The sequence below is a fragment of the Parambassis ranga genome, chromosome 14 (assembly GCF_900634625.1).
Source record: "Parambassis ranga chromosome 14, fParRan2.1, whole genome shotgun sequence".
Taxonomy (NCBI): Eukaryota; Metazoa; Chordata; class Actinopteri; family Ambassidae; genus Parambassis; species Parambassis ranga.
The window spans coordinates 15,175,331-15,201,875 of NC_041034.1; the positions used below are offsets into that span (position 1 = coordinate 15,175,331).

The 26,545-nt window shown below is 43.6% G+C and overlaps 1 protein-coding gene across 3 annotated transcripts in view; it reads left to right on the forward strand.

The window, feature by feature from the left end:
- nlgn2b (neuroligin 2b) overlaps nt 1-26,044 on the forward strand; it is a 52,057-nt gene extending 26,013 nt beyond the window's left edge. Inside the window, exons 4-9 of one of the 3 annotated variants that reach the window (XM_028420985.1) lie at nt 3,801-3,950; nt 18,793-18,978; nt 21,299-21,564; nt 21,693-21,846; nt 22,645-23,005; nt 23,687-26,044. In XM_028420985.1, the coding sequence (XP_028276786.1) occupies nt 3,801-3,950; nt 18,793-18,978; nt 21,299-21,564; nt 21,693-21,846; nt 22,645-23,005; nt 23,687-24,617 (2,048 nt within the window). In that variant the 3' untranslated portion in view covers nt 24,618-26,044. Of the gene's footprint in view, nt 1-3,800; nt 3,951-18,792; nt 18,979-21,298; nt 21,565-21,692; nt 21,847-22,638; nt 23,006-23,686 lie in introns of all 3 variants that reach the window. The other 2 variants (XM_028420983.1, XM_028420984.1) reach the window with 2 other exon arrangements.
- The last annotated feature ends 501 nt before the right edge of the window (nt 26,045-26,545 follow it).

The following is a 26,545-nucleotide window of genomic DNA, read 5'->3' on the forward strand; positions in this document are numbered from 1 at the left end:
GCAAGCTTTACCCAGTTCTTTAGTTTTACCTTATTATGTGGAGTATTTCTGCATATTTCTGCTGCTGCTGTATACATTGTCTTGATCACACTGCAGCTGAAGGGAGATGCTCTCACTACTCTTTACTGATGCAGCCAAAAACCTGTGCATCTGTTCCTGTACACGTGCCCAGACGCACACTGTATACAACATTACATTATGCACACATACAGTGCGTTACATTTCCATTTGTCCATGTGTCTACTTGAGCACAGCGCATGTGCAAATCTACATGATTGCATGTGCTCTAATTTGTGCCTGTGTGTGTGTGTGTTTTTTGTATTTTGGGCTCTGTGCTATTTGAGTATTGAATTCTCTCTTCCTTGCATCTCTAATTGCTATGGTTTAAAAAGAGACAGATGTAGCTAATCCAATTGTGTGGTTTCTTAACGGAGAAAACACAAGGAAGGATTCATGCCGGATTGTAGAGGAGTGGAGCAGAATGATGCTAGAATAGAGATGAAAGAAAGGGAAAAGCTGAAGACTGTGAGAGCACTGGGGAGGGCAACAAAGATTGGGGGGGGGCAGAGAGCGGAGGGGGAAAAATAGTCATAATGAAGACAAGTGCATGATGAAATGACATTTATGGAGCTTTGAAAGTGAGAGAGAGATGTGGAGAAAGAGAGGGTGGATGAGGAGAGACTGGTGGAGCTTGACATTTATGCTGACACCTGATGGATCCTGACAGGATCAGGAGGTGCTGGGGTACAGCTGAATTCCTCACTTAATTGCTCAGGTATCAATTGGACACGGGTTCTGAAACATTGTTGGAAAACAGCAACATTAGCATCTTATTTTTTTTTTTGGAAAGCAATTTGTGAAGAAGTGCATCATTTGGGTGTGAAAAATATTCAAATGCTGAGTCAGGCTGAAAACTTTTTACGCCCCAAATCAATGGAGATTTCCATGAGAGGGTGAATGAGAAGAGACCAGAGGGATGCAAGAAGAGTAGAAAGTCAGAAGTTTCTATTGGGAGGTGAGACATTGCTTTGAGAATGGGATTTGCAAGAGGGAGGGGAATTTTGTGGAGGATAGGCATCAGGTTAGGTGGAAATGAGAGGAGTGAATAATGTGGCAGTGTTTTTGGAGGCAGGCAGGAGAGACAGTGAGCTCCCTGTTCCCCCCCCCCCCCCATCACCTCTCTGTTTGTGCTGAAGCCCTTTACCATCATTGTACCCCTAACTACATATCTTTATTAACGTCTTTATTAAACTAGTCAATCTTATGTGCATCATGCAAAACACCTGCACCATGCATGTGTTATTAAAGTAGATAAATGTTCCAGAATGTCCCCCAAATATTGTCAGAATTATAAATTAGTTTTTTTTTTTTTTTACTTTCACACCACCGGGACTATTTCCTATCTACTCTTTTCACATTAACTCATTGTAGGTATGCATGAGCTTTTTATCTTCTATGCTAAATGAATATAGTCCATTGACCTTTTTTTATTGTGATTAGCAAATGTTTTATTTTTAGCATTTATTTATTTTATTTTTTACTTCAGTTTAATGGTTCTGTTTTGGTGCAATATTACAAACGTTTCTGAATGTGGTGTGTGTGTGTTTTTTTCAGGTCTAACACTGTGTATGCAGTAATGAGCCATTCATGTTGAACCTGTTTGTTGGTCTTTAACAATTGAAACTGCAACATGCACCACAGCAGCAGATCCTTGACTATTTTTCTTACGCAGAGAAATTTTTAGTGTGCCCTCCGAAAGATGTTTCAACCTAAGGCAAAAGAAAATTAACAGCAGCAAAGTGATAAAAATTGAGAATAAAAATTGCCATTCAAATCATCATAACCCATTACTGCGTGAAAAATGAATACCTGTGTAAATGTTTCCAGTGTCTCATTGTTGTCAACCTCAGATTTCTAATAAAAATACACCTCATCTTTCCGAATGTGTTTAATAGCAATTATTCAGTAATTGAAGTAGAACATTTTTGACTATCGAGAGGTGACTGACCTCTCCAATAAAAATATTGTTATCCGTATCAGGAAAACTTGTATGTATTGGCTGCTGTCTGTGACCATAACCATGTTAACAATCCTGTCACTATTTAACTGTATTTATATATCACACTATGTAGCTGATTACCCTCAAGGAGGATTCGGAGTTCTGATTCTGAACACAAGATTGAATAGCTAGAAATCTAACTCTAAAAACTAGCCTCCCCTTAGGTCACATGAGTTAGATTTGCTCAAGCGAAAGAAAAAAATCAATGAAGTTTCCCAGAACTCTGTAGCCTGCTTCTCACCGCTACTCAAGGCTAGTGGCTTAAAGCTGATGTAACACAGCCAAATGTCTGACTGAACTGTCAGCAGTTTGTTTCCATTGTGGGTCTGACCATTGATGGAGAGCAAATAGAGAGTCTTTATATGCACATCAGTTTCACAGCAAAAAGAAAAACGCTGATTGGGCTTCTAAATGTACAGATACATGTCATGGCTTATGTTCCCTCTCTCTGAGGATTTAAATTTTGGTGTGTGTGTGTGTCGCTGTGAGCGCAGCTGATGACGCCTGCTGTTACATCACTCTTCTATACTGTCCTGGTAATGCCGAGATAATTGAGCTTGTTTACATATCCTCCGGGAAATCAGTCCAGTGTGCGACTGATTTTTTTTTTACAGCCAGTCTGCTTGTGTCATATGATCTATAAAAGATGTCTGCATGTGTGAAGCCATATGCGCCTTTTTTCCACATTTACTTGTGTGTGTGTGTGTGTGTGTGCATGCGCGACTGTGAGTGACGCACCCAAGTGCATGTGTAACCTGAGATTCAGGTGGTGATGCAGGCGGGTGTGCAAATACGTGAGTAGAATTTGTTACCACGGCAACAGGCATTCAGTGATTCGGTGCAATGGAATGGCTGGTGCAGTTCTATTAGCAAGAAGCAGTTTCCATAGCGACTCAACATCGCAGCTGCCTATGCAAGAGTTTGTGTGTGTCTGTGTGCGTGTGTGTGAATACGGTGTGAATCCTGTGTGAATTTGAGTGTTCATTAGCGTACCTTGCTATGTGACTTGCTTTGTAACATTTCATATATTTTTCATGGTGTGTATGTGTGTGTGTGTTTGTGTGTGTTTGTGTGAACCTCCCATCTCTCTACTCCTGTCAGTTCTCTCATGCTGCCCTATTTTCATATCCTTCCTCTCTCTCCTTTTTCTCCCCCTCCCTTATCTCTCTTTCTCTCCTCTTATCTCCTCGTCTCCCCCATCTCTGAGTGCTGAAGCTCATCAGGGTAAACAGATGCTGTGGCTGTTATTTATGTTTCCACTTGGTCTGGCTTTCATACAAATTATCCACAGGCCCTGCACAGTGCAGACGCTCAGCCTAACTGGGCTGCTCTGGCAGCTCTCTCAGCCTTATCCACACTCAGACACTCAGACCATACCACAGACGCTGGCATAGGAGGGGGGGTTCGAAATGGAAGGGGGGGGTGCTGACAGAGTGAACCATAGCAACACATTGATGGGCACAAAGACACCAATAACAGAAAGGGCATCAGAACTGGCTGCACCATTTGCTTCATACATGGAGGGGAATAACAGTTTGGGACAACTGCACAGGACAGGGGACACAGACATGACAAAATAAAAACCAAATGTTGTACCTAAAGTTGCTACTCAGTGCAAACTCAGTAAACTACCTGTTGCTTGTGTACACAACTCTAAACACGAGTTTGTGTTAATAGATTTTACCAAAATAATAAAAACATTTTTGGTAATGTTGTTAATTTGTTAATCTGTGTTATGCAGATATTCGGGATCGTCGTAAGAAGCCTGTGATGCTGTTCATCCACGGAGGCTCCTACATGGAGGGCTCAGGGAACATGTTTGACGGCAGTGTCCTTGCTTCCTACGGAAACGTTATTGTGGTCACCATGAACTATCGGCTTGGTGTGCTCGGTAAGTCGCATATAATATGTAATATCTGAGCCAGATGCAATCTTGTCCAGTCCCAGTATGTGTCTGAGAGCTGATGACAAAATGTTTGACATCACATGTAAAAGCCTATTGTATGAAGACACAAGAATGAAAAATCTCCTCCATCTTCAGCCTTCTGGAGTCCAAAGTAACTTTGATGCTCACTTACTCTACGCTAACATCATAAGGTGTGTGCTTGTCAGTTTATGGCAGTAATGAAAAGCACTGGAAAAAAATGCTATTAGACTTTCAGGATAAAGTAGCTCTTCAAATAATTTCAACAGTGTTGACAGATTACGGCAGAAAGGACATGTAAGAGAAAGTGTCAGCAGCAGGTATAAAAGAGAGGCGGCTATAAACGGAGAATATCTCAGGAGAATTACTGTCCCATCAAAGACAGGCAGAAAGAATTAAAGCACCATTTTCGATCTGTTATTGTGCCTATATTGTCTTCTGATAATATCATAATATCATGAAAAAGGAACTGAAGCTGAAACCCAAACACCACTTCTGAAAAAGACTCTTAACTTTCTATACACGTTTCCCAATACAACTCTTATGATGAAGTGCACATGCGTGCAGTAATGAATACACTTGAGATAAACACTGCATTTGCATTACTGAGAGTGTCTTTAGTTAGTGCTCTATGTGCAAAAAATACCCCAAATCACCAAATGGATCAAAAGGATGTTTTATGCATTCTTTTAGGATATAAATTCAAATTTGAGCTAAAGTAAAGCATCAATGTTTCCTTTTAATGTTATGAAAATGCACATCAAATGTTATTGTTCCTTCTGACACTGAAATGAGAAAAAGGCGATGTATGTGTGCGTTTTAGTTTTGTCTTTGATAATTTCAGCATCATAAGTGCTTTTACATTATGCATCGCTTAAAGGTTTATAGTCTCAGATTGTTATTTTAAATGTTTTATTCAGATTTTATTTGCATTGCTGCAGAGATAATTATGTAACATGAAGATGTTTTTTGACTAATGGCAAGAACATGATGCAAGATATGGCAGAATAACAAAGAAACAAAACAAAAAAAAGGTTTAGAAATATCTTTTAACAGTCATATAAATACTAAGAAATAAAAGCTATAAACAACAAAAGCAAAACACGTCCTGTTTTGTTACTCCTGCAGGTGCTGGAGCTTCTTAAATTGCTCTCAGCCATCTGGGAGTGTGTAGGAGGTGCTCGCTAATTTGAAGTCCCTTTAAACAGTGTTCTGATGCATTAAGGAAACACGCAAGGAGGCTGATAGGATGAACCTACAGTTGATGTGTAGCCTCAAAAACCATATGTTTCCCCTTCTAACACAAAACAGTTCAATGAAATCCAAACCAAAGCTAATTTATAGAACTGTAGTTCCTTGGGTGTGAAGCTATTAGTGTAGTGTTGCCCAGTTGTTTGGTGTCGGGCCAGTTGGGCCTGAATCTGATCCAGGTCTGAATCTGATCCAGGTCTGAATCTGATCCAGGTCTCACAACATAAGTTTAATTCCTTCCATTGCTAATGATTAGATTTCATTGCTAATGTAATGTTGTGACTACTAATGACAGGGATAGATGCAGATGAGGCACTTTTTAATACATTTTATTTTAAAATACCTAAACCTGTTTGCTTTCTACAGCCCTGACAGGACCTTCCTACCTAATATACTGTACCAGACTACGCTATCACCGATATGGGAGCTTGTGTCCCTGAACAGTCATATGCTATGGAGTTTTCTCCCAGCCTTGAAATCACACACACATGAGGTCTAGTTAATGTTGAGTTATCATTTCTGCTACTAAGTAGTATTTCACCAACATTATCTGTCCACTCATTGTTATGTGTGCAGCAAAAAAAGCATAAACAGGTGTATTTACTTTTTATTTACATTCATTATTTATTGCCCCTCCATGGACCGCCACCTTACTGTGGTGGAGGGGTTTGAGTGCCCAGATGATCCTAGGAGCTATGTTGTCGGGGGCTTAATGCCCCCAGCAGGGTCTCCCAAGGCAAACAGGTCCTGGGTGATGGGCCAGACTAAGAGCGGTCCAAAAACCCCCTTATGAGGCAAGTAAAATCAAGGACCGTGACGTCGCCCGGTATGGCGCAGCCGGGGCCCCACCCTGGAGCCAGGCCCGGGGTTGGGGCTCGAATGCGAGCGCCTGGTGGCCGGGCCTTTCCCCACGGGGCCCGGCCGGGCTTAGCCCGAAGCAGCGACGTGGGGCCGACCTCCCATGGGCCCACCACCGGTGGGAGGAACCGTAAGGGGCCGGTGCAGAGTGGATTGGGTGGCAGTCGAAGGCGGGGGCCTCGGCGACCTGATCACCGGACACAGAAACTGGCTCTGGGGACATGGAATGTCACCTCGCTGGGGGGGAAGGAGCCTGAGCTTGTGCGGGAGGCCGAGCGGTACCGACTAGATATAGTCGGGCTCGCCTCCACGCGCAGCTTGGGTTCTGGAACTCAACTCCTTGAGAGGGGTTGGACTCTCTTCTATTCTGGAGTTGCCCATGGTGAGAGGCGGCGGGCTGGTGTGGGCTTGCTTATAGCCCCACAGCTTAGCTGCCATGTGTTGGAGTTTTCCCCAGTATGTGAGAGGGTCGCCTCCCTGCGCCTCCGGGTTGGGGAGAGGTCTCTCACTGTGGTTTCGGCGTATGCGCCGAACAGCAGTGTAGAGTACTTGACCTTCTTACAGTCTCTGGAAGGGGTGCTGGATGGCACCCCAACCGGGGACTCTGTCATCTTGCTGGGAGACTTCAACGCCCACGTGGGCAGTGACAGTAACACCTGGAGAGGCGTGATTGGGAGGAACGGCCTCCCCGATCTGAACCCGAGTGGTGTTTTGTTATTGGACTTCTGTGCTGGGCATGGTTTGTCCATAACGAACACCATGTTCGAGCACAAGGTTGTCCATCGGTGCACCTGGCACCAGGACACCCTAGGCCGGAGGTCGATGATCGATTTTGTAATCGTGTCAGCCGACCTTCGACCTTGTGTTTTGGACACTCGGGTGAAGAGAGGGGCTGAGCTGTCAACTGATCACTACCTGGTGGTGAGTTGGATCCGTTGGCGGGGGAAGAGGCTGGACGGGCCCGGCAGGCCCAAACGTACTGTGCGGGTCTGCTGGGAGCGTTTGGCCGAACCCTCCGCTAGGGAGATCTTCAACTCCCACCTCCGGGAGAGCTTCACCCAGATTCCGAGGGAGGCTGGAGACATTGAGTCGGAGTGGACTATGTTTTCCACCTCCATTGTCGATGCAGCTGTCCGAAGCTGCGGCCGCAAGGCCTCTGGTGCCTGTCGTGGCGGCAATCCCCGGACCCGGTGGTGGACACCGGAGGTCAGGGATGCCGTCAAGCTGAAGAAGGAGTCCTATCGGGCCTGGTTGGCTTGTGGGACTCCTGAAGCAGCTGATGGGTATCGGCAGGCCAAGCGTGCTGCAGCAAGAGCAGTTGTAGAGGCAAAAACTCGGGCCTGGGAGGAGTTCGGGGAGGCCATGGAGGAGGACTATCGGTCAGCCTCAAAGAGATTCTGGCAAACCGTCCGGCGCCTCAGGAGGGGGAAGCAGTACTCTGCCAACACTGTATTCAGTGGAGGTGGGGAGCTGTTGACCTCGACTGAGGGGGTGGTTGGACGGTGGAAAGAGTACTTTGAGGGCCTCCTCAATCCCACCAACACGCCTTCCATTATGGAAGCGGAGGCTGATGACTCAGTGGTGGACTCGTTCATCACCTGTGCTGAAGTTGCCGAGGTAGTCAAAAAGCTCCCCGGCGGCAAGGCACCGGGGGTGGATGAGATTCGCCCTGGGTACCTTAAGTCTCTGGATGTTGTGGGGCTGTCTTGGTTGACACGCCTCTGCAACATCGCGTGGCAATCGGGGGCAGTGCCGCTGGACTGGCAGACCGGGGTGGTGGTCCCTCTTTTTAAAAAGGGGGACCGGAGGGTGTGCTCCAACTACAGGGGGATCACACTCCTCAGCCTCCCTGGGAAGGTCTACGCCAGGGTACTGGAGAGGAGAATTAGGCCTATAGTCGAACCTCGGATTAAGGAGGAGCAATGTGGTTTTCGTCCTGGCCGCGGAACACTGGACCAGCTCTATACCCTCCGCAGGGTGCTGGAGGGTTCATGGGAGTTCGCCCAACCAGTCCACATGTGTTTTGTGGACTTGGAGAAGGCGTTCGACCGTGTCCCTCGCGGCATCTTGTGGGAGGTGCTCTGGGAGTATGGGGTCCGTGGCCCTCTGCTGAGGGCCGTTAGGTCCCTGTATGGCCGGAGCAGGAGTTTGGTTCGTATTGCCGGCAGTAAGTCAGACCTGTTCCCAGTGCATGTTGGACTCCGGCAGGGCTGCCCTTTGTCACCGGTTCTGTTCATAATTTTTATGGACAGAATTTCTAGGCGCAGCGAGGGACCGGAGGGGATCTGGTTCGGGAACCATAGGATTTCATCTCTGCTTTTTGCAGATGATGTTGTCCTGTTGGCTTCATCGAGCCGGGACCTCCAGTGTGCACTGGGACGGTTTGCAGCCGAGTGTGAAGCGGCTGGGATGAGAATCAGCACCTCCAAGTCTGAGGCCATGGTTCTCGACCGGAAAAAGGTAGTCTGTCCTCTCTGGGTCGGAGGAGAGTTCCTGCCCCAAGTGGAGGAGTTTGTGTATCTCGGGGTCTCGTTCACGAGTGAGGGGAAAATGGAGCGGGAGATTGACAGACGGATCGGTGCAGCTTCCGCAGTAATGCGGTCGCTGTACCGGTCTGTTGTGGTGAAGAAGGAGCTGAGCCGGAAGGCGAAGCTCTCGATTTACCGGTCAATCTACGTTCCTACCCTCACCTATGGTCATGAGCTTTGGGTAGTGACCGAAAGAATGAGATCGCGAATACAGGCGGCCGAAATGAGTTTCCTTCGAAGGGTGGCTGGGCGCTCCCTTAGAGATAGGGTGAGAAGCTCAGTCACCCGAGAGGAGCTCGGAGTAGAGCCGCTGCTCCTCCACATCGAGAGGAGCCAGCTGAGGTGGCTCGGGCATCTGGTTCGGATGCCTCCTGGACGCCTCCCTGGGGAGGTGTTCCGGGCATGTCCCACTGGGAGGAGGCCCCGGGGAAGACCCAGGACGCGGTGGAGAGACTATGTCTCTCGGCTGGCCTGGGAACGCCTCGGGATTCCCCCAGAGGAGCTGGAAGAAGTGTCTGGTGAGAGGGAAGTTTGGGTGTCCCTGCTTAGACTGCTGCCCCCGCGACCCGGCCCCGGATAAGCGGTAGAAGATGGATGGATGGATTATTTATTGTATAATATACACCTGAGGCAGGATCTGACACTTTGGAGACACCACTAACAGCCCAGTGCCTTTGGTGTACTGTACATTTGACTGAAAACAGACCTGGAATGTATGTTTGTTGCTGTCAGTGTATTTTTGGATTAAGAAGTGTTCTGTTTGTTCATTCTGTTGGAGCTTTTGCGGTGCTTGCCTGGCCCTGTGAGTGTGCGGGGTGAGCGGTGTGTGTTTTTTTGTGCGGTGGCACGTGTGTGTGTGTGTGTGACTGGCCTCTGCGCCGCTGGATATCTGTGGAGTCAAGTATTTACATTCAGCGTCATCTTTTCAGAGGTGTTTGCACACAGTCTATCTGTGTCAGTCATTGTGGTTGCCAGGTTGGGTAATCAGATCTTGTTTATTGCATCACGCCTGTTTCAACATATCAGAATAATGATAAACAGAGAAATGGGAGTAGTTTAGGATGGCGTCCAAGAGTTGCAAGCGAGTATTAACAGAGGGTAACATGATCCAGACTTTTATTGACAGTGTCAGCGCAAAGGCACGGGTGGGGGTGGGGGGAGGGGGGCAAGGACAAACTGAGAGATAGTGAAATGTGTGGACCTGGACCTGCTGCTGTATGCGGCTCACATTCAGATTTGTATGTGGTCTCTTTCAAAGCTGTCAGAGAAATCGTCACCATTTCCAAAGCAATATATTTTAGCTCACAAATTTAAAAGATTGATCACTCTGCTCCAAACGCTGCTGAATGGCGTCTTTGTTTGCTCCCTCCACACTCACCTCGACCTTGTTCCTAGACGCTGAAGGTGGCGGATTTACATCAACATCAACTGTGTGATTCATGTAAGAGATGTTTGAAGTGCACTCATGCATCGTACAGTATGTTTATAACCCTGAACCTACACACACACACACACACACACACACAGTCATTGTAACGCACACTAGGTACACATACATTGAGATGGAGATAGATCCCACTGAGTGATTATGAGGGATGACGCAGTGTCCTCGATTCCTTTAACATTGTTGGAAATTTTGGTATGTGGGCGAACGTGTTCTCTCACACTCTCACTCTCAGATGTGCTTTAAATGGGTTACTGTACTAAGGCGATTATCCATGTGTGTGTGTTTGCATGTTCTGTGTGTCACATGCATGCACACACCAATTCCTTCTTGTGCATGTGATAAAGTGTGTGTGCGCAGTAATTGGTTGCGTGCCGTGCGTAAAATATATATATATGAATAATGCACCATCTGTGTGAATTTTTAATAGCGCTCCTCTCTGACACTGTGAATCTTAGTCAAAGTGAGAAATAGAGGCAAACCAAATTTTAATAGTTTTATGTTCTAATCTTTAGTATTATCCTGTACTTACACACACAGGAGCTTACGCACGCCAACCTCATTTCATACAATGCGTGCGCCTTTAAGAGAGTGATAGGAAGTCGGGAATAAGGGAGGAAGAGAGAGTGGGGAATAGAGACAGATGAGCGAGGGGGAATCGAAGAGAGACAGTGAGGGAAAAAGGAAACAGAAGGGGGGGAGATGGGAGCAGTCTAAAAATAAACCCTCAGAAATGCTTTTTTAAATCTGCAGTGATGCAAAGTATTCATTCGAATAAATGCTCCTGCAGTGTGACCGCAGCACCCTCGCATATGGCTTAACGCTTCATGCCTTCACTCCACTACGACACATACACGTGTAATTTTCCAGCAAATGACACACTTTATAGAATTTTCTCATCAATTTATGATACGCCCTGTCGTTGTGGAGTAAAAGGGGTGAATGAGGAGAAAATGTCTGCTGCACACGGCCCCGGTTCAGAGGTTTGGTGACAGTTGTGATTTCAGATCGCTTCTCTGCTCACCTTCTTCTACCTTCCTCCTGCTCCAGGCCCAGAGAGAGCCTTCTGATTTGTGTTGCATAGCCATCTGTTCAGACTAATTAACTAATTAACTAATTAATGAACTCTGGGGAAAGGCCTACCATCGTGGTCTCTGAGAGTGAGAGAACATTTTTCACCTCAGGAAGAGAGATGAAACGCTTCTTCTGGAAACGTTTCTCTGCACTTTCTTCACATTTTCTGCTTTTTAGCAAGAAACCTGTGTAGGAGTAAATGCCACCAAGTTGAACAACCACATTATATTATTCTAAAATCTGCTTATTTTGATGTATATTATATTACAGTTTTGCTGGATGCAACTTTGATAGTATTTCAGTTACCTAAACGTTGTCTCCCAGATTTTTGCAGTACCTGAATGTAGTCAGTGTACAGGCTGTACTGTAAAACCAAAATAAGGAGCTGAAAGATGCTAAATGTAGAATGTTGTGTCACTGCAGTGTTGTGTGGTAATTCATAACTGCAACCTCTTGTTATGATTTAATCCACTGTGACCAAAGGGGCCGAGAGCGGGTTGGAGTCACTGACATTGCATAACTGATGCCCTCCTGTGATCATGTGAATGCAGTGCATGTCAAAACTGCATGGTGGCGCTCATCACCAAAAAGAACAAAAGAGGCTTGCTGCAAATTGGAAATGTTTTGTGAGTGAATCTGTCTCAAAAAATGACCTCTTACTACACCTAGCCATGTGGTTTTACTCTCTAAACCTAAGCAAAGCACTCTGAAGTCAGGTAGAGGACATGAATTATTACTTACTTCTACTATTCTTAAGCAGTATTGTCGGGGTGAAAATCCCCTTGTTTCCTTCTGATCACCCCCTGAATTAGTTTGTAAGGAAGGAGCGGATAAATTCTGGTCTCAAAATTATAATTTATTAAACAATGAGGCAAATTCTGAGTCGCAGAGCTCTGGGTTGTTGCACACACAGAACCAAACAAGAACAACACAAGAACAGGACAACCAACAAGAACAAACAACCACACAGCAACAACGAACAATGCAACAACAACTGGACATGGGATTCACACATTGATATACCCCATGGGCGTTCCTGCCTGCCGGCCCACAGGGGCATCTACCGCCCCCCTGCAGACCCTGGTTCATACAGCAACTAGACCATTAGTGTTTACTGCCAAATAAGGTAAAACTTCAATTCCTCAAATCTCATAGGTTGTGAGTCCGATCTGGGGGTGACCATAAAACTGGGTACTCAGGAGAAAAACACATTCCTTTAGAATCTGGCTTTTATCAGGTCAAAGGTGCTGCTGTCCTTAGTCTAAATTTATGACCATCTCGTACCAACCGGAGCTCTCTCCAGAGAACAGAAAAACAACTGATCTCATCTGCCACAGCCTGAACTGCAGAAAACAACGTTATATGACATACTATGAAATTACTTATTAATACATTCAGTATCCGCAAATTACTTTGATTTTCTATAAAACTTCCTAACACATAAACACTTGAAAATCACTTGAAAATGAAAATCACATTATTAAGCGATAAACACATATAAACATGAATACTTATATATCTGAACACACTGCATGTTAACACCATGCAGAATAAATTCTTTCACCCAACAGTATGTAGAATGTTATTGTGCCTGACATGAGAGATGAGATTAACAAAATGATGTAGCCAATCATTTACTTTGTAACACTCTACCAAACAGTGTTTTATCCATTTTTTAATACATATAATTTGACAGTGTCATGCATGGAAACATCATTCTTTGCATACAGTAAGTCGAACAATGTCGGTGCATCCACAAATACTTCTTAGCTCAGTCAGGCTTGGGAAGCAGCTCGCATTGTGTTGCCTGTTGTTCTCAAAATCATCCTTTTAAAATATGACATAAACAGTATTTTTAGCTGGTGCTGTCAATTAATTTCAGTCAGCTGCCTTTTCACAACTCAGCTGTCTCTAAATACAGATAAAACACACCTCCCACTCTTTGTGTAGAGACACAGTCCTCACACCCTTCTTTTTCCCCCCACATATTAGACAGGAGCTGTTTCCTTTGCAGAAATAAAGTGTAGCCGCAGCATGTTTAATACTTAAACCTGCTGTCTGGGCCTCGGTTATTATTGTGTGTTTGATGCAGTAGCCAGAACAGTTGCTTTCTTTATGTAGGCACTGTTCAAATAGAGAAGCAATGACTTATAGGCATATTGAGCAAATCAGACACCACCCTGCCTTCTAGGCTGACAGCCAAATACACAGCATAATTTATGCAGCTTCTAATAACTGATGCCACAATTCTTATACACATCACATAAAGTGTCTCGCTCAAATATCAGCCGTATGAACCAAGTCCCTAAAAGTGTCTGTTTATTACTATTATTTTGTATATAAGATCTGATAAAAGTCTTTGTCTACTGTGGTTAATTTAGATCAGCGGTTTTCAAACTGTGCGGCGCATCTCCCCAGGGGGGGAGACATACAGTGGGAGGAAGGTGAGGCAAATTGAGTAAAATTAAGTCTTCTGGGATTCATAACTCAGAGAGCATCAAAAGACATGATGCTCATATTTTGATATTACTAGTGAATTGCATATTTCAAAGTTCACCTGTTTCAAATAGATCAAGGTACTGTAAGTTGTCGTCCATCTTTGTTTGATGGACTGATCAATTTAACCGTTGAACACATTTTATTTTTTTCAACCTGTGATATCTGCTTAATGCCAGAACCTTAGTTGACTAAATAAGATGATAATCTATTCAAACATCAGTCATGGCTCTGCCACACACGGTTAAATTCCTAATATGACCAACTTAAGTGTAACCACTGATTGCCCTAATATCTGTGTGTGTTTTTAAATGAGCTGCTGATGTGTACATGTACAATTACACACTTAACTACTGTTTGAAATGGATACATGTGACTACAAGTCCAATTAATGGGTATATATGATTAATTAAAATTTTATGTCCATTAATTAAAATTGGGATTAAAGAGGGATTAAAATTGCATTTTGTGTAGAGATTAAATGTATGCATTGCTATGATCTGCTTCCTTGTTCTGGCAGGCTGTGCTTTTCATCATTGATCAGAACTGTCTTTGAGGTGTCTCTGTGTCAGTGTGACGTTTGAAGCATTGCTTTTTTTTTTTTAATTTTCATTGCGTCCCTGGTTTTATTGCACAGTTTGCTGCCATGCGATTGGACATAAAAACTAGATGTGATAAGTAAGGTACTAAATACAATGACATCAGAGGCCTATGGGCGATGTACTAAAATCACATTAGTTCAGCAGGAGGAAGCTCAATTACAGTATAATTTCATTTCGGGGTATACTTGACATACAGAATGATACATAATTGAAATGGACCTGCCAGCAGGTCCTTGGATTGAACCTGCAGTGCCAACAAGGGGACTTAACAGATTTGTATGGGGAAAAAAAATTAATAATCCAAAAAGAATGTGCAAGAGGTGAAGTCTAACAGCAGATCTTTGAGTCATTGTGATTTCCTCCTGTCATATTCATCCAGCGTTACATTCACACACAGCAGATAATCCCCAACTTTGCCGCCCAGTATTGAATGATCAAATCCACTCTATTCCAATCATCTTCAGCGTGCAGGAGACAGCAACCATCTGCTAAGGTTTTTTCTCTCTCTTTTTTTTTATAACAGGGCCTCCACCTGTGCTTGATTAATTTACATGTACCGATTTACACATACAGAAAAGGGGAAAGCTTCTCCAATCACCATCTTTTCACAGAATCTTGACATCTCTCATTATCTCCTGTGTGATGTCACAGTGAAATTATATAATATGTCCTTCACTATATTCCTTTCACCTCTCTGTCAGTTAAGATCTGACAAAAAGCTTTGGGCAATATTCAGTTTAATACCAGTTTGATGTCTCTGATTTTTTTTTTTTTTTTAATCCTCTACCCTCGACTCCATACCCCTCCCTCTTCTCTTGTTCTTTCTTGTCTGTTCACAGAAATATGTTCAGTGACCCAATACAGCCATTCTGTTCAGTCCTAAAAATTACTCTGCAGACGTGTGTTCCTGTCTCAGTTGTCAAGCAGACAGATGACTGGCCGCAATTTAGTTTTGAATTTGTGAACAGCGATTATTGCAACAGAGCATGCACTGAATAAAGCTGTTTATTATAGGAAACTAAATATACTGTTCATGTGGGCCACACACACACACACACACACACACACATATATCATCTTTTTGTGGATGCAATACAATATCAATAGGGGATAATGGCTTTTGCAGTGCCTTTACTCATCAGTGTACATTAGAAAGACTACTGGAAGTGCGATCTGCTGCCTTTTTCACTCTGTGGGAGCAGCCATTATGATTTTTTTGATTTCATAAAGACAACTTTTAGAAATATGCTTCTAACGATAACAGTAAATGCTGCAGTTAAGATTACAGTGCTTTCTCGATGGATGCCATATGCTGGTTTAAATTTCCCTCCATTAGTTGCTCACTACTCTCTCATCCATCCATTCCACTGACTTCATCCTGCATCTTTACTTAGAGGTTGATGACTCTCCTCACAGTTCCTTGGCCGTTACCTAAAGCAAGTGTTGAATATGCATGAGTTCAGCCTCATAAACTGCTGTTCTCAGCGCTAAAGTCAGTAGGAAGCCCAACTCAGCAGATGAGGAGGGGGTGGAGAAAACTTAGTGGAAGAGAAGAGAGGAGGTGAGGAAGCAGTTTGACTTATCTTCAATAGTGAAAGATAAACCAGATTTTCTCTCTTCATGTTGTCCTTGTAAAGAGAGCTGCAGGAGGCGCTAGCTCAAGCTAGCATGCTAGTGCATATACTCTCAGCTCGGCTGCATGTGTGCATTGACTTTTGAGTTCACGTGCACATGTGTTCTGCCTGTTTGTGCACTTGAAATACTGGAAGCAGCCTGCATGTGTGAATGCAAGTGCTTTCATGAGTGTCCGTCCATATGATTTTTGCCTGAAGCCCTGGACAGTTGCCAGGCAACTGTGGCAGGCAGCTCAGCACTCCACTGGGCAGCAGACATTTCCACATGCCCGTGGTTTTGATAAGCAGGCGCAGGTCAGCGCTGATATGTTACCAGGTCAGAGTCATATCAGGCTAAGAGCCAGTCAATTGCTGGGATGATCTGGGGGGATAACACAATTACATGGTAACATGCTAACTGTATCTTGATTACGAGGAGTAATCCTTTCAGGGGAATGTTTCTGCCACAGCATTGATCTGATTACAAGTAACAAGATTTCTGTTTTTAATATCCATCCAATTTATGTCCAGATCACAATTTAACCCCAAGACAAAGTTTATGGTTGCATATTTTGCACGTACCAGACTCAGACAGCATGTCATTTTGTCCATATGTGGGATAAAGCATTTAGCCAAAAAAAAAATGCAGCAAAATATTTGGAATCTCTGTCCTGTGAATCATATTAGGCCAGGTTAACCCATCAAAACACTCCAGGCTTCGAGTGCTGTTAACTGTAGTGTAAGTACAGTGAAGAGTGTGGAATGAGACGCGTGTTGTGTTACACTGACTGTTGTAGAAAGGTCAATTTGGCAGGTTATCATCACCACCATCATCACCGCTACTGTTTCTATCATCACTGTCATCACAATCACTTAACAGTGTCATCAATAAAACTTAATTTGCTGTTCGGCACACTCAGAAAACATGCTGACTGTCTGACCCACCATCTGTGTACTGTGCTTTGCAGCTGCCTCACATGTGTCTAACTGCCCTTTAAAAAAAAACAATGCATAATTCCCTTATTCATTTATGTGTGTTTTTTACATTCCAGCATTATTCCAAACTACTTTCTCCACTCAAAAAATGTGTCTTTGTAGGGAAACAATAACAACTTGTGCTGACAACACTGTGGCCATGACCTTGTGTATAGTGGTCTGTGCCGCATACACAAGGTTATATGGTGCACAGCCCTGCAGAAGTAAACATTTATTCAACCAATGCACATTTAGGCGACGTAGTGTACAAACAATAAAGGATACGTGTGCAGCAGGGAGGAAAAGAACACACTGCTACAATGTCATCGGTGCTTAATAATGAATATTAACAGTATTTAGAAGAAGACCTTCATCCACCCAGAAACTTTTTATTGATGACTACATTTTTTTGATATATATATATATATATATATATATATATATATATAGTTAAAATCCGGCTGTTTTCTCTTAGTATGCCATATGTGTTATGCTATAGCCTATTAAAGATGAGTACTGTTGCTTCTCATTGCCTCACTGAGCAGTCTGATGAACAGGTCAGCTCTTCTACCATGAATTGAACATTCATGCTCCAGTTTTAGCACAAAAAAAAAAACATCCACCTGCCTTCATGAAGTCCATGCAGATGAGCTGGAAGCTAATTCAACAGTCTGAGGTTTACTTCTTGAAATAATGTGTGCAATCTTTAAACAATACACATTATGTAAGCCAGCGCTGACCTGTGCTATTACATAAATATTATTCTAATCTTATATTAGGAAGCACTGATTCATTTGCTAAACATTTTTTTGTTTATATATTTTTTGATATATACCTGATGTTCATGTCATATGATTAGATTTACAGATACTAGTGTATGGATTGAAACAAATCTATAGTTTGATAACAATGTGGAAACAATAGGAACAGAGTGTTGATTAAGATTCTCAGTCATCCAGGTCATTTTCATTTAGATGGTTGAAGCAAGGCACCTGGACATGTAGTTTTCTTGAACACGTGTCGCTGCTCATTCAAGCAGCTTCATCAGTTCTGAAAGAGATGTACCATGGTAACCTGGTGGACCTGGACAGCAGAGGCACTTGTTACAGGATTCTGACTTGCATGGTCAGCCATTATTTCACTCAGAATTCATGTCAAATTGGCCCTACTGGACACGACTGAGAATAAAACAGCTTTGTACTTCTGACCTACTACTTCTAAACTAACGGTTATTAGATACAATAAGACTGCGAAATTCTCTTCACTCACAGGAAGTGACACAAGAGGTGCGGCAGCCCTGTCAATATAAGAAAATCAAGAGGTGAGCTGGCCAAAATCAAAGATGGGCCAACATGCTTGAACGCGATTTTATTTTCCATCACATCCTCACCACCCCTCCAGCCACTGCTCTGAGGAGTGTGCGGCTTACTGAAATCATTTTAGATGTTTTGCGACTTTTGAAGTCATCCAAACAGTGGAAAAAATTGTAAAATTTGCTGCAGGGTGAAATAGCTCGGTGCTGCTTGAAACACGTCAAGTACTGTAATTCACTCTCATAAGAACAAAGCTTTGTGTGTGTGTGTGTGGCATTTTGTTCAATTTATTTTGTCTTGTTGTGGGTGTGCACCTACTGTGTAAATGTGTGTCCTGGAAGTAGGTGAAACATGCCTTCTGTTGCTCTCCTCCTCTCTCTGCTGACAAGTTCTCTTAACTGTGCTGTATTTTCAGCGTGGGTATTAAAAAATGAGTAATTTGGCAAGCTTTTGGTGTGAAATCTCCTCAGACTTGCAGAGAGTTGGAGGCTGAGAAGTTCCTGACAAAGACAGCATGCCATCTCCTGTTTGTGTGGGACATTTTTTAAAAACAGACTGTTATCCTGTGCACCTGAATTTTTACCCCGCTCCTGTGCACATTATCTGTATTTTTATTTCACTTTCCTCTTTGTGTTTGTTCTATTTTACCCCGCAGGGTTTCTGAGCACAGGGGACCAGTCTGCTAAGGGGAACTATGGCTTGTTGGACCAGATCCAGGCCCTGCGCTGGCTCAATGAAAACATTGGCCACTTTGGAGGGGACCCAGAAAGAATCACCATCTTTGGCTCGGGAGCCGGTGCCGCCTGTGTGAACCTTCTCATCCTCTCCCACCACTCTGAGGGTAAGGTTCTTTCACTGTCATCGCCACATTAGTAGTCATATACCCTGCTCAAAGGGGGGATTAACAATTCAGGACGGTGTGGGGTAGTGTATGCCTTTACAGAGCATGTTGGTAATTTCAATGAACATCCTAAACCAGATAAAGACATATAGCAATATTATTTTTCCCCCAAGGGTAGGGATGCAATATTCAGAAATGAGTCAGTCACTATTTGAGTATTATAGTATTTCTCCAAAGATTGCATAATTTGAAAGAAACCCAGAATGTCAATTGAGTGGACAGATGGATGAAAACAGTAGGATTTTTTTTTTGCTGTAAAACCATTACTCACCTTGGGATGCAAAGCCTGTAATAATCTCAAAATAACGTCATTCCACATGGGGCTAAGATCACTCAACTGCACTGACAATATCACACTTCTCCAATAATCCTGTCTGGGCAAGGCATTAGGAACAGATGCAGTGTATATGTTGTTTTAATATCAGACCGCAGACAAAGATAAGCATATACATATGTATTATTGTGCAGATGTTTGCAGATGTATTAGGTGGCTTTGCTGTTTTTCCTTTAAACAGATGAGCGCTGGCTCTTTTGGTCTTTTAATCTTACAATACAATACAATTTAGGCTCCTAAAAGCTATATTACAGGGTCACATGTCAGGTGTTTTTGTCACAGCCAGGTGCCACTACTTCAAAGTTACATTACAGCAGCATGTGGAGAACATTCTTTTTAAAAGTCTATTATTATTATTCTTTTCTCATTCAGATGTTCTGATGAGCTAAATGTGCCTCTATTTATAGCCAAGAAAAACAGATATGACATCATGCACTGATTCTGTTGCTTATTTATGGCTCTTAATCCCCTGATGTGACTAAGCGACTTGATGTATTCAGTATCTATGCTGGCAAAAGAGAGGGTTTTGTCTCAGGAGGCTTCTCTGGCACGCCTTCTGCATTTGACAGTTTTTCTCTGCAGATAAGGGATTCAGATGGGGGACTGACCAATGGCTATAAGCTGTATTCGGTAACAACTTTATCAGCCATTATTTCTGCAGGCTGGGCACCTGAAAAGCTGAAGTTAGGTGTCATGTTTCTATGACAACTGGCATTCATGAGAGGTCCTTACATCACATTTAACCCGATTTTTAATACAGCATTTTTTGATGTTATTCCTTAGTTTGATGGGAATAAAAAACATTATATGATTATTTTACGTTATGAAAGGACACTAAAAAGGTACAGTAAATAATAAAGCTACATCTCGGTCTGTCTTCTTGGGGACAAGTGCAGCATGCTGTTGTTTTTTGTGCATGATTTTGAATGGCAGATGTCTAAAATACCCAGCAGATGCTTTATTGCAAATCCTCTGATCTTATTTGGTAGAGCTGAGAAGGTGACTGGCATTTTAAACTTTACCAAGAATTCAGATTATGTTATTACTAAACTGTTAACCTTCACACTGTCTGACTGACCTTGGTCATATGAAAAACTGGATGAGAAACACACACATGTTAGTCTGTCAGAAGGCAGAACAACTTTCAATTTACTGATTGTGTAGTATTGTTTAGATCTTTAATTTGTGAACTGCTGGATTATTTCAGTCATGATTATTAGGTTTTTGCAGCTAGTGTATGAAACAGGCACTCCATTTTGAAGACAGGGTGTAACAGCACAAAGTGCTGAAAAAGTTAGAGGATGAGCTGCTTTTTAAGGTGCTGTGTGTGGGTATGCATATGTGTGTGTGTGTGTGTGTGTGTGCTGAGGAGAGATGAGATGAAGAGTAGAGCTGGAGCTGCAGCTGAGAGGCTTCTTAATTGATTTCACAGGGAGAGGAGCGGGGGTGGGGCACATGCAGAATATGGGGGGGCTTAATTATTAATGACAGAATCTGCAGATAAAACAGAGGGACAGCAAGCCACTTTACATAACAGTGCTGCGGTGCAACAGTGCGAACAGTTTTCTTTCTTTTTCTGTCTCTTTCTGTCTCTCTCCAACTAGCCCACTGCTGCGTGCACAGTTGTCACCATCTTTCTTGCTGCTGTCTCTCCCTGTATGTAATGGGAGCACTTGATTTTCTTACCCTAATGTCCATTTAAGATTTTTCTCCAGCTATGAAAAGCAACTGAATATCTACTTGGTCCTGCTTCTTCATGTGACACACTACAATTGCTCCTCCTCCAGCATATGCATTATTTAAAGCACTCACACTGTAAGGCCTTGAAGGCCCCATCAGCTGCTAGCAAAAGTGTGTCAGAAGAATAAGAAAAAAAAACACAGTGCCAGACGAGAATAGAACATTTCTGCTATCTGCTTTGCGTAGGCCTGTTCCAGAGGGCCATAGCTCAGAGTGGCTCGGCCATCTCCAGCTGGTCCGTCAACTATCGACCTTTGATGTACACCAAGATCCTGGCGAAGAAGGTCGGCTGCACTCTGGGGGACATGGCGGAGCTGGTGGACTGCCTGCGGAGGAAAAGTTTTCGGGAGCTGGTGGACCAAGACATCCAGCCTGCGCGCTACCACATAGCTTTTGGGCCTGTGGTAGATGGGGACGTGGTGCCGGACGACCCCGAGATCCTCATGCAGCAGGTTAGCGTTCATTTTCTTGGCCACCATGCAGTGAATAATTAAGCTGTAAAGTCACATCTAAAAGATCTCACACTTTAAAAAACGTCATAAGGAGGATGTCATGCTGTTTGTGTGTTTTGTCATGTCAGGGCGAGTTCCTCAACTATGACATACTGCTGGGTGTCAACCAGGGAGAGGGCCTGAAGTTTGTGGATGACAGCGAAGGGGAAGATGGAATATCAGCCGCCACATTTGATTACACTATCTCCAACTTTGTGGACAATCTGTATGGATACCCAGATGGTCAGATCCTAACCTTATACCTTAAGATTATTACTCACTGAATTAAAGCTGAAATCTGTACATCGCCTCATGCTGTAGACAATGATGACAGAATATGTGCTTGTGACTGGAGACTCTAATCTGGAAACGGCAGCCTATAAAGGCAAGGGTCAGGGCTGACAAGCTAATCGCTTGACATATTGTTCCCTTGCCATCGTTACAATTTTATCTTGTAGGTATCACATGCAGAGGGCTCCTCTTTCTCGTTACAACAGATACATTTTAGGAGGAATCTCTTTTCTCTCCCTTTTTCAATCAGAGTCATCTGAACTAGAGTTAGTGGAAGTCTTTTGTTGGGTGACAAGTATTAAAGAATTTGAGGCAAAATCCTGTGATAATAGAACTGTAATCCACAAAAGCTTTTAAAATCTGATCTGATTTGACTGCTCGGTCAAAAATAAATAGAGGTGAATGAATAAAGCAATGCAGCAACTTAGCTGTAAGTAGACCAGCTACTCAAAACTACCCTGCTGATGTCTTTGCCTGTCTTTCTCGATTAAGTCTGTAGCTTGTAACATTGTATCACCTCTGTTAACAGCGGTCTAGCACAGAAACAGGTGACTTCTATTTTATACACCAAAGCAGAATAAGTTTAAATAGATTTCGCAGTATAAAGTCAATGCTCATGCTAATTATGTTAATAATTCTTCCTGTGTAACGAGGTTCAGATTTCAGCTTTAAATCCTTCCACTTTATTCCACTTAATGTCGCAGATAAACGTGCACATTCACATTCCTCTGTGCTTCTTCTAAGGTAAAGATATCCTGAGGGAAACCATAAAGTTCATGTACACTGACTGGGCTGACAGAGACAACAGTGACATGCGTAGGAAGACCCTCCTGGCCCTGTTCACAGATCATCAGTGGGTGGCCCCGGCCGTTGCCACTGCCAAACTGCACGCTGAGTTCCAGTCACCTGTCTACTTCTATACCTTCCACCACCACTGTCAGACCGAGGCAAGGCCGGACTGGGCCGACGCTGCCCATGGAGATGAGATCCCCTATGTTTTTGGGATTCCCATGGTGGGAGCCACTGACCTGTTTCCCTGCAACTTCTCCAAGAACGATGTGATGCTGAGTGCTGTCGTCATGACATACTGGACCAACTTTGCCAAGACTGGGTGAGTGTAAAGAAGAATTTCAAGCACGTTTAGGCACTGTGTGCATATTAAACCCCGTCATTGCCTGTCTATTTTCCTAGTTAGAAATGTCAATGTATTCTGAAAAGCCTGAAATGCCTTCACATCCACAAATAGTAAGCTCTGGTGTCTACACAGTATCATTACAGCCTGATGATTCTAGTCGCATGTGAATGTGGGAATATGTAGACTGCAAAAAGGCCTATTGCGCAGGTAAAATGTGAGCATCAGCCTAAAATAGGTGTGTATTTGTTGCATCAGGCGCATGTGAGGCGAATGAGTAAAAAGTGCAGCTGGGATGTTTTCTGTGTGAATGCAGCGTTATGGATCATTTCTCAGTGGATAGAAATGGTTTGATTGTGAGAACGTGTGCACCTGCTTATTCATGCAGACATCCAATCAGCCAGTCATGTGGCAGTGGTGCACTGCAGGAAATCATGCAGATGCAGGTTTCATTTAATGTTCACTTCAAACATGACAGGCTGGTTGGAGTGTTTCTGAAACTGCTGATCCCATAGGATCCCATGGGATTCATTATTGCACGGTGGTCCATAGAGTTTACTCAGAATGGTGCAAAAAGTCTGAGTAATCACACAACCTACAGGCTAAAGGCATCTGTTTGTGTATTTACACCATTAAAACACAACTCTTTCTCTCCCTCAGGGATCCTAACCTGCCTGTTCCTCAGGACACCACTTTCATTCACACTAAGCCTAACCGGTTTGAGGAAGTCATCTGGACCAAGTTCAGCTCCAAAGACAAGCAGTACTTGCATATTGGCCTGAAGCCTCGTGTCAGAGATAACTACCGTGCTAACAAGGTGGCCTTTTGGCTGGAGCTGGTGCCACATCTGCACAGTCTACACGAGGAAATCATTAGCTCCATCACCACTCGACTGCCACCCGGAGGTACCGGTCGCTGGAAGGGCCCTAATCCTGGCACCCGTTCCACACGACACCCGGTGATCTCCACCTCTCCACCAGATCCTGACCCCGAGAGTTCAGAGAGGCCACGCTATTCTCCCTTCCCCACCGAGACCAGGGACTACTCTACCGAGCTGAGTGTCACCGTAGCTGTCGGCGCCTCCCTTCTTTTCTTGAACGTGCTAGCCTTTGCCGCGCTCTACTACAAACGCGACAAGCGGCATGAACTCATGCAGAGGCGACACCGCCGACTCTCCCCGCAGCGAGGCACAACAATGGGCATGGGCGTAGGCATGGGTGTCGTAGGGGCCCCGCCGCACAATGACCTGGCGCTGAGTCAGGAGGAGGAGCTGATGTCACTGCAGATGAAGCAGCAGAGGGTGGAGCTAGAGCACGGGACACCCCTCCCTTCCCGTGGTGTCCATGGTGATCTGGAACCACTGCGGCCTCCCGTGTGCCCACCTGACTACACGCTGGCCCTACGGCGGGCACCGGAGGATGTGCCACTGATGACAGCCAACACCATAACCATGATCCCCAGCACCATCAGCAGCATGCAGCCCCTCCACCCCTTCAACACTTATCCCCCTGTCCCGGCCCCTTCTACTACACCTGTCCCCAGCCACAGCAACAATGCGCTGCCGCACCAACACTCCACCACCCGTGTATAGGACCAGGCACAAGCTCTGCTACCCCCACTCTGGGCTTACAGAGATGCACCACACAAACTGCTCCATACAAACTTCACCCTCACCACCGTCTCTTCTTCTTTACTGTCTTTTTTGTCTTTTCTCATTAAGCCCTCAATTAAAGCTGCAGTTTGTAAGATTTGAAGCAGTGAAATACCTCTAAACTATAATCATAACATAAGGAGGGGGACTTGACTGAAAAGCTCCTTTTGCCAAAAGCCTGCCATCTTATATACATACTGCTTCTCCTTGTTAAAGCTCTTTCAATATCTGGTGCTTAGGACAGCCACCAAAACACGCAGCTTTAAGCTCGTAGCTCTCTCCAAAAGGGATCCAGCTAAACACAATCATTCAAGACATTTAGAAGTGTAGATTGGTTGTTTTTGCGCATGTGTTGTTGTGTCAGTGTATAACTATGTTTAACATAGAATACAAATATTCATTCGCATTCATTTAGTGAGAGGATAACTCAGTAGTGAGCAGCTTTGTGAGGCAACATATGTCCCGGCAAGCTGTCTGTCATAAAGCGCTGATTTCTGGAAACTTACAAATTGCAGCTTTAAAGGCCCAATCTGGAAGTGAAATTTGGCACCCCATGTTGAGCACCATGTCCCAACAGCTGTCTCTGCATTGTGATTTCGGAGGTTACCGTTTAGCGTGATATGTGTTGACGGAGCTACTATTGGAAGGCAAAAGCATGAGTTTTTCATTTTAAAAGTCTAATTTTCTTCTATTTACACGTGTATGTACCTGTTTTCCAGTTATGACACTACCTAAACACATCATCCAACCTGTAAACTCACTGCTGCTTTCAACAACATTTCCAGATTGGGGGCTCCTACTGACAGGAAATAATCAAATCCTACACAGTCTGTGGGATGCAACCTGGAATCCAGGCTGCCCATTAGAAATTGCTGCATCTCTGCCTCACAGACTCTAATCACGTCCATTTCTTTATTTGTTTCTCGCTCATTATCTCTCTGTCTGTATCCCCATATCTCAGCTCATTTAACCGCTTCTGTCTTCTCGCTGCCTCACACACACACACACACACACACACACACTCACACTCTTTCTCTGGCGCCTCATCTGCCCTTGTAGCTCTTTTTATTAAACCATTGACATAAAGCATTTTCCATCTCCACTTCTTTCTCCGCAAATCACTTCTAGACTCTTTTTTCCTTTTGGAGTCTTTTATACAAAAACACAAATGTAAATGATGTATTATTAATAAATTGTAAGGATATGAATGAAAAAAAAAAGATATTCTGATATCTCGTTTTTACCAGCATTCTTGGTGCCAAGTACTGTGATAAAGTTCCTCTTTTTGCCGGCATCCAGTGGACTGCCGGGAGAGGTCCATCCTGACTGTATCTTACAAAAGGAATTACCATTCATAAAAAAAAAGTGCCAACCCCTTCATCTTTCTTTTTAAACCTCACACTTTTCTTTTAATATTATTATTATTATTACATTCAATGTTGCACTGTGGCTGGTCTCTTCTTTAAAAGGGAAATCAGATTCAATATATCCTCATATAAAAAAAAAGAATATAACGTTTTATTAACTATTTCGCTGTGTGGGATATCTGCATGATGTTTTTTTATTTTATTTTATTTTCTAAAGCAAGTTTTGATTTAATGATTTGCCTTGTTCACTTTTTTTTCATTTTAAAAATCATCTATTTTAAAATCATCTGCACTTTGTGGTACTTCGGAAAGTATTAAAGTATTAAGAGATGAATATTGTGTAAAACTATGATTATAACAAAGAGAGTAAATATTTCCTCTTTATTTTTTTTTCATTTCCTAACACTGAGGCTGTGCCGCAAAAACTACCAGAAAGACTGATGAAAGCCTTTTTTGTTATTATTTCTCCGCCCCCCCCCCCCTCCTCTTTTTGCTTTTTGC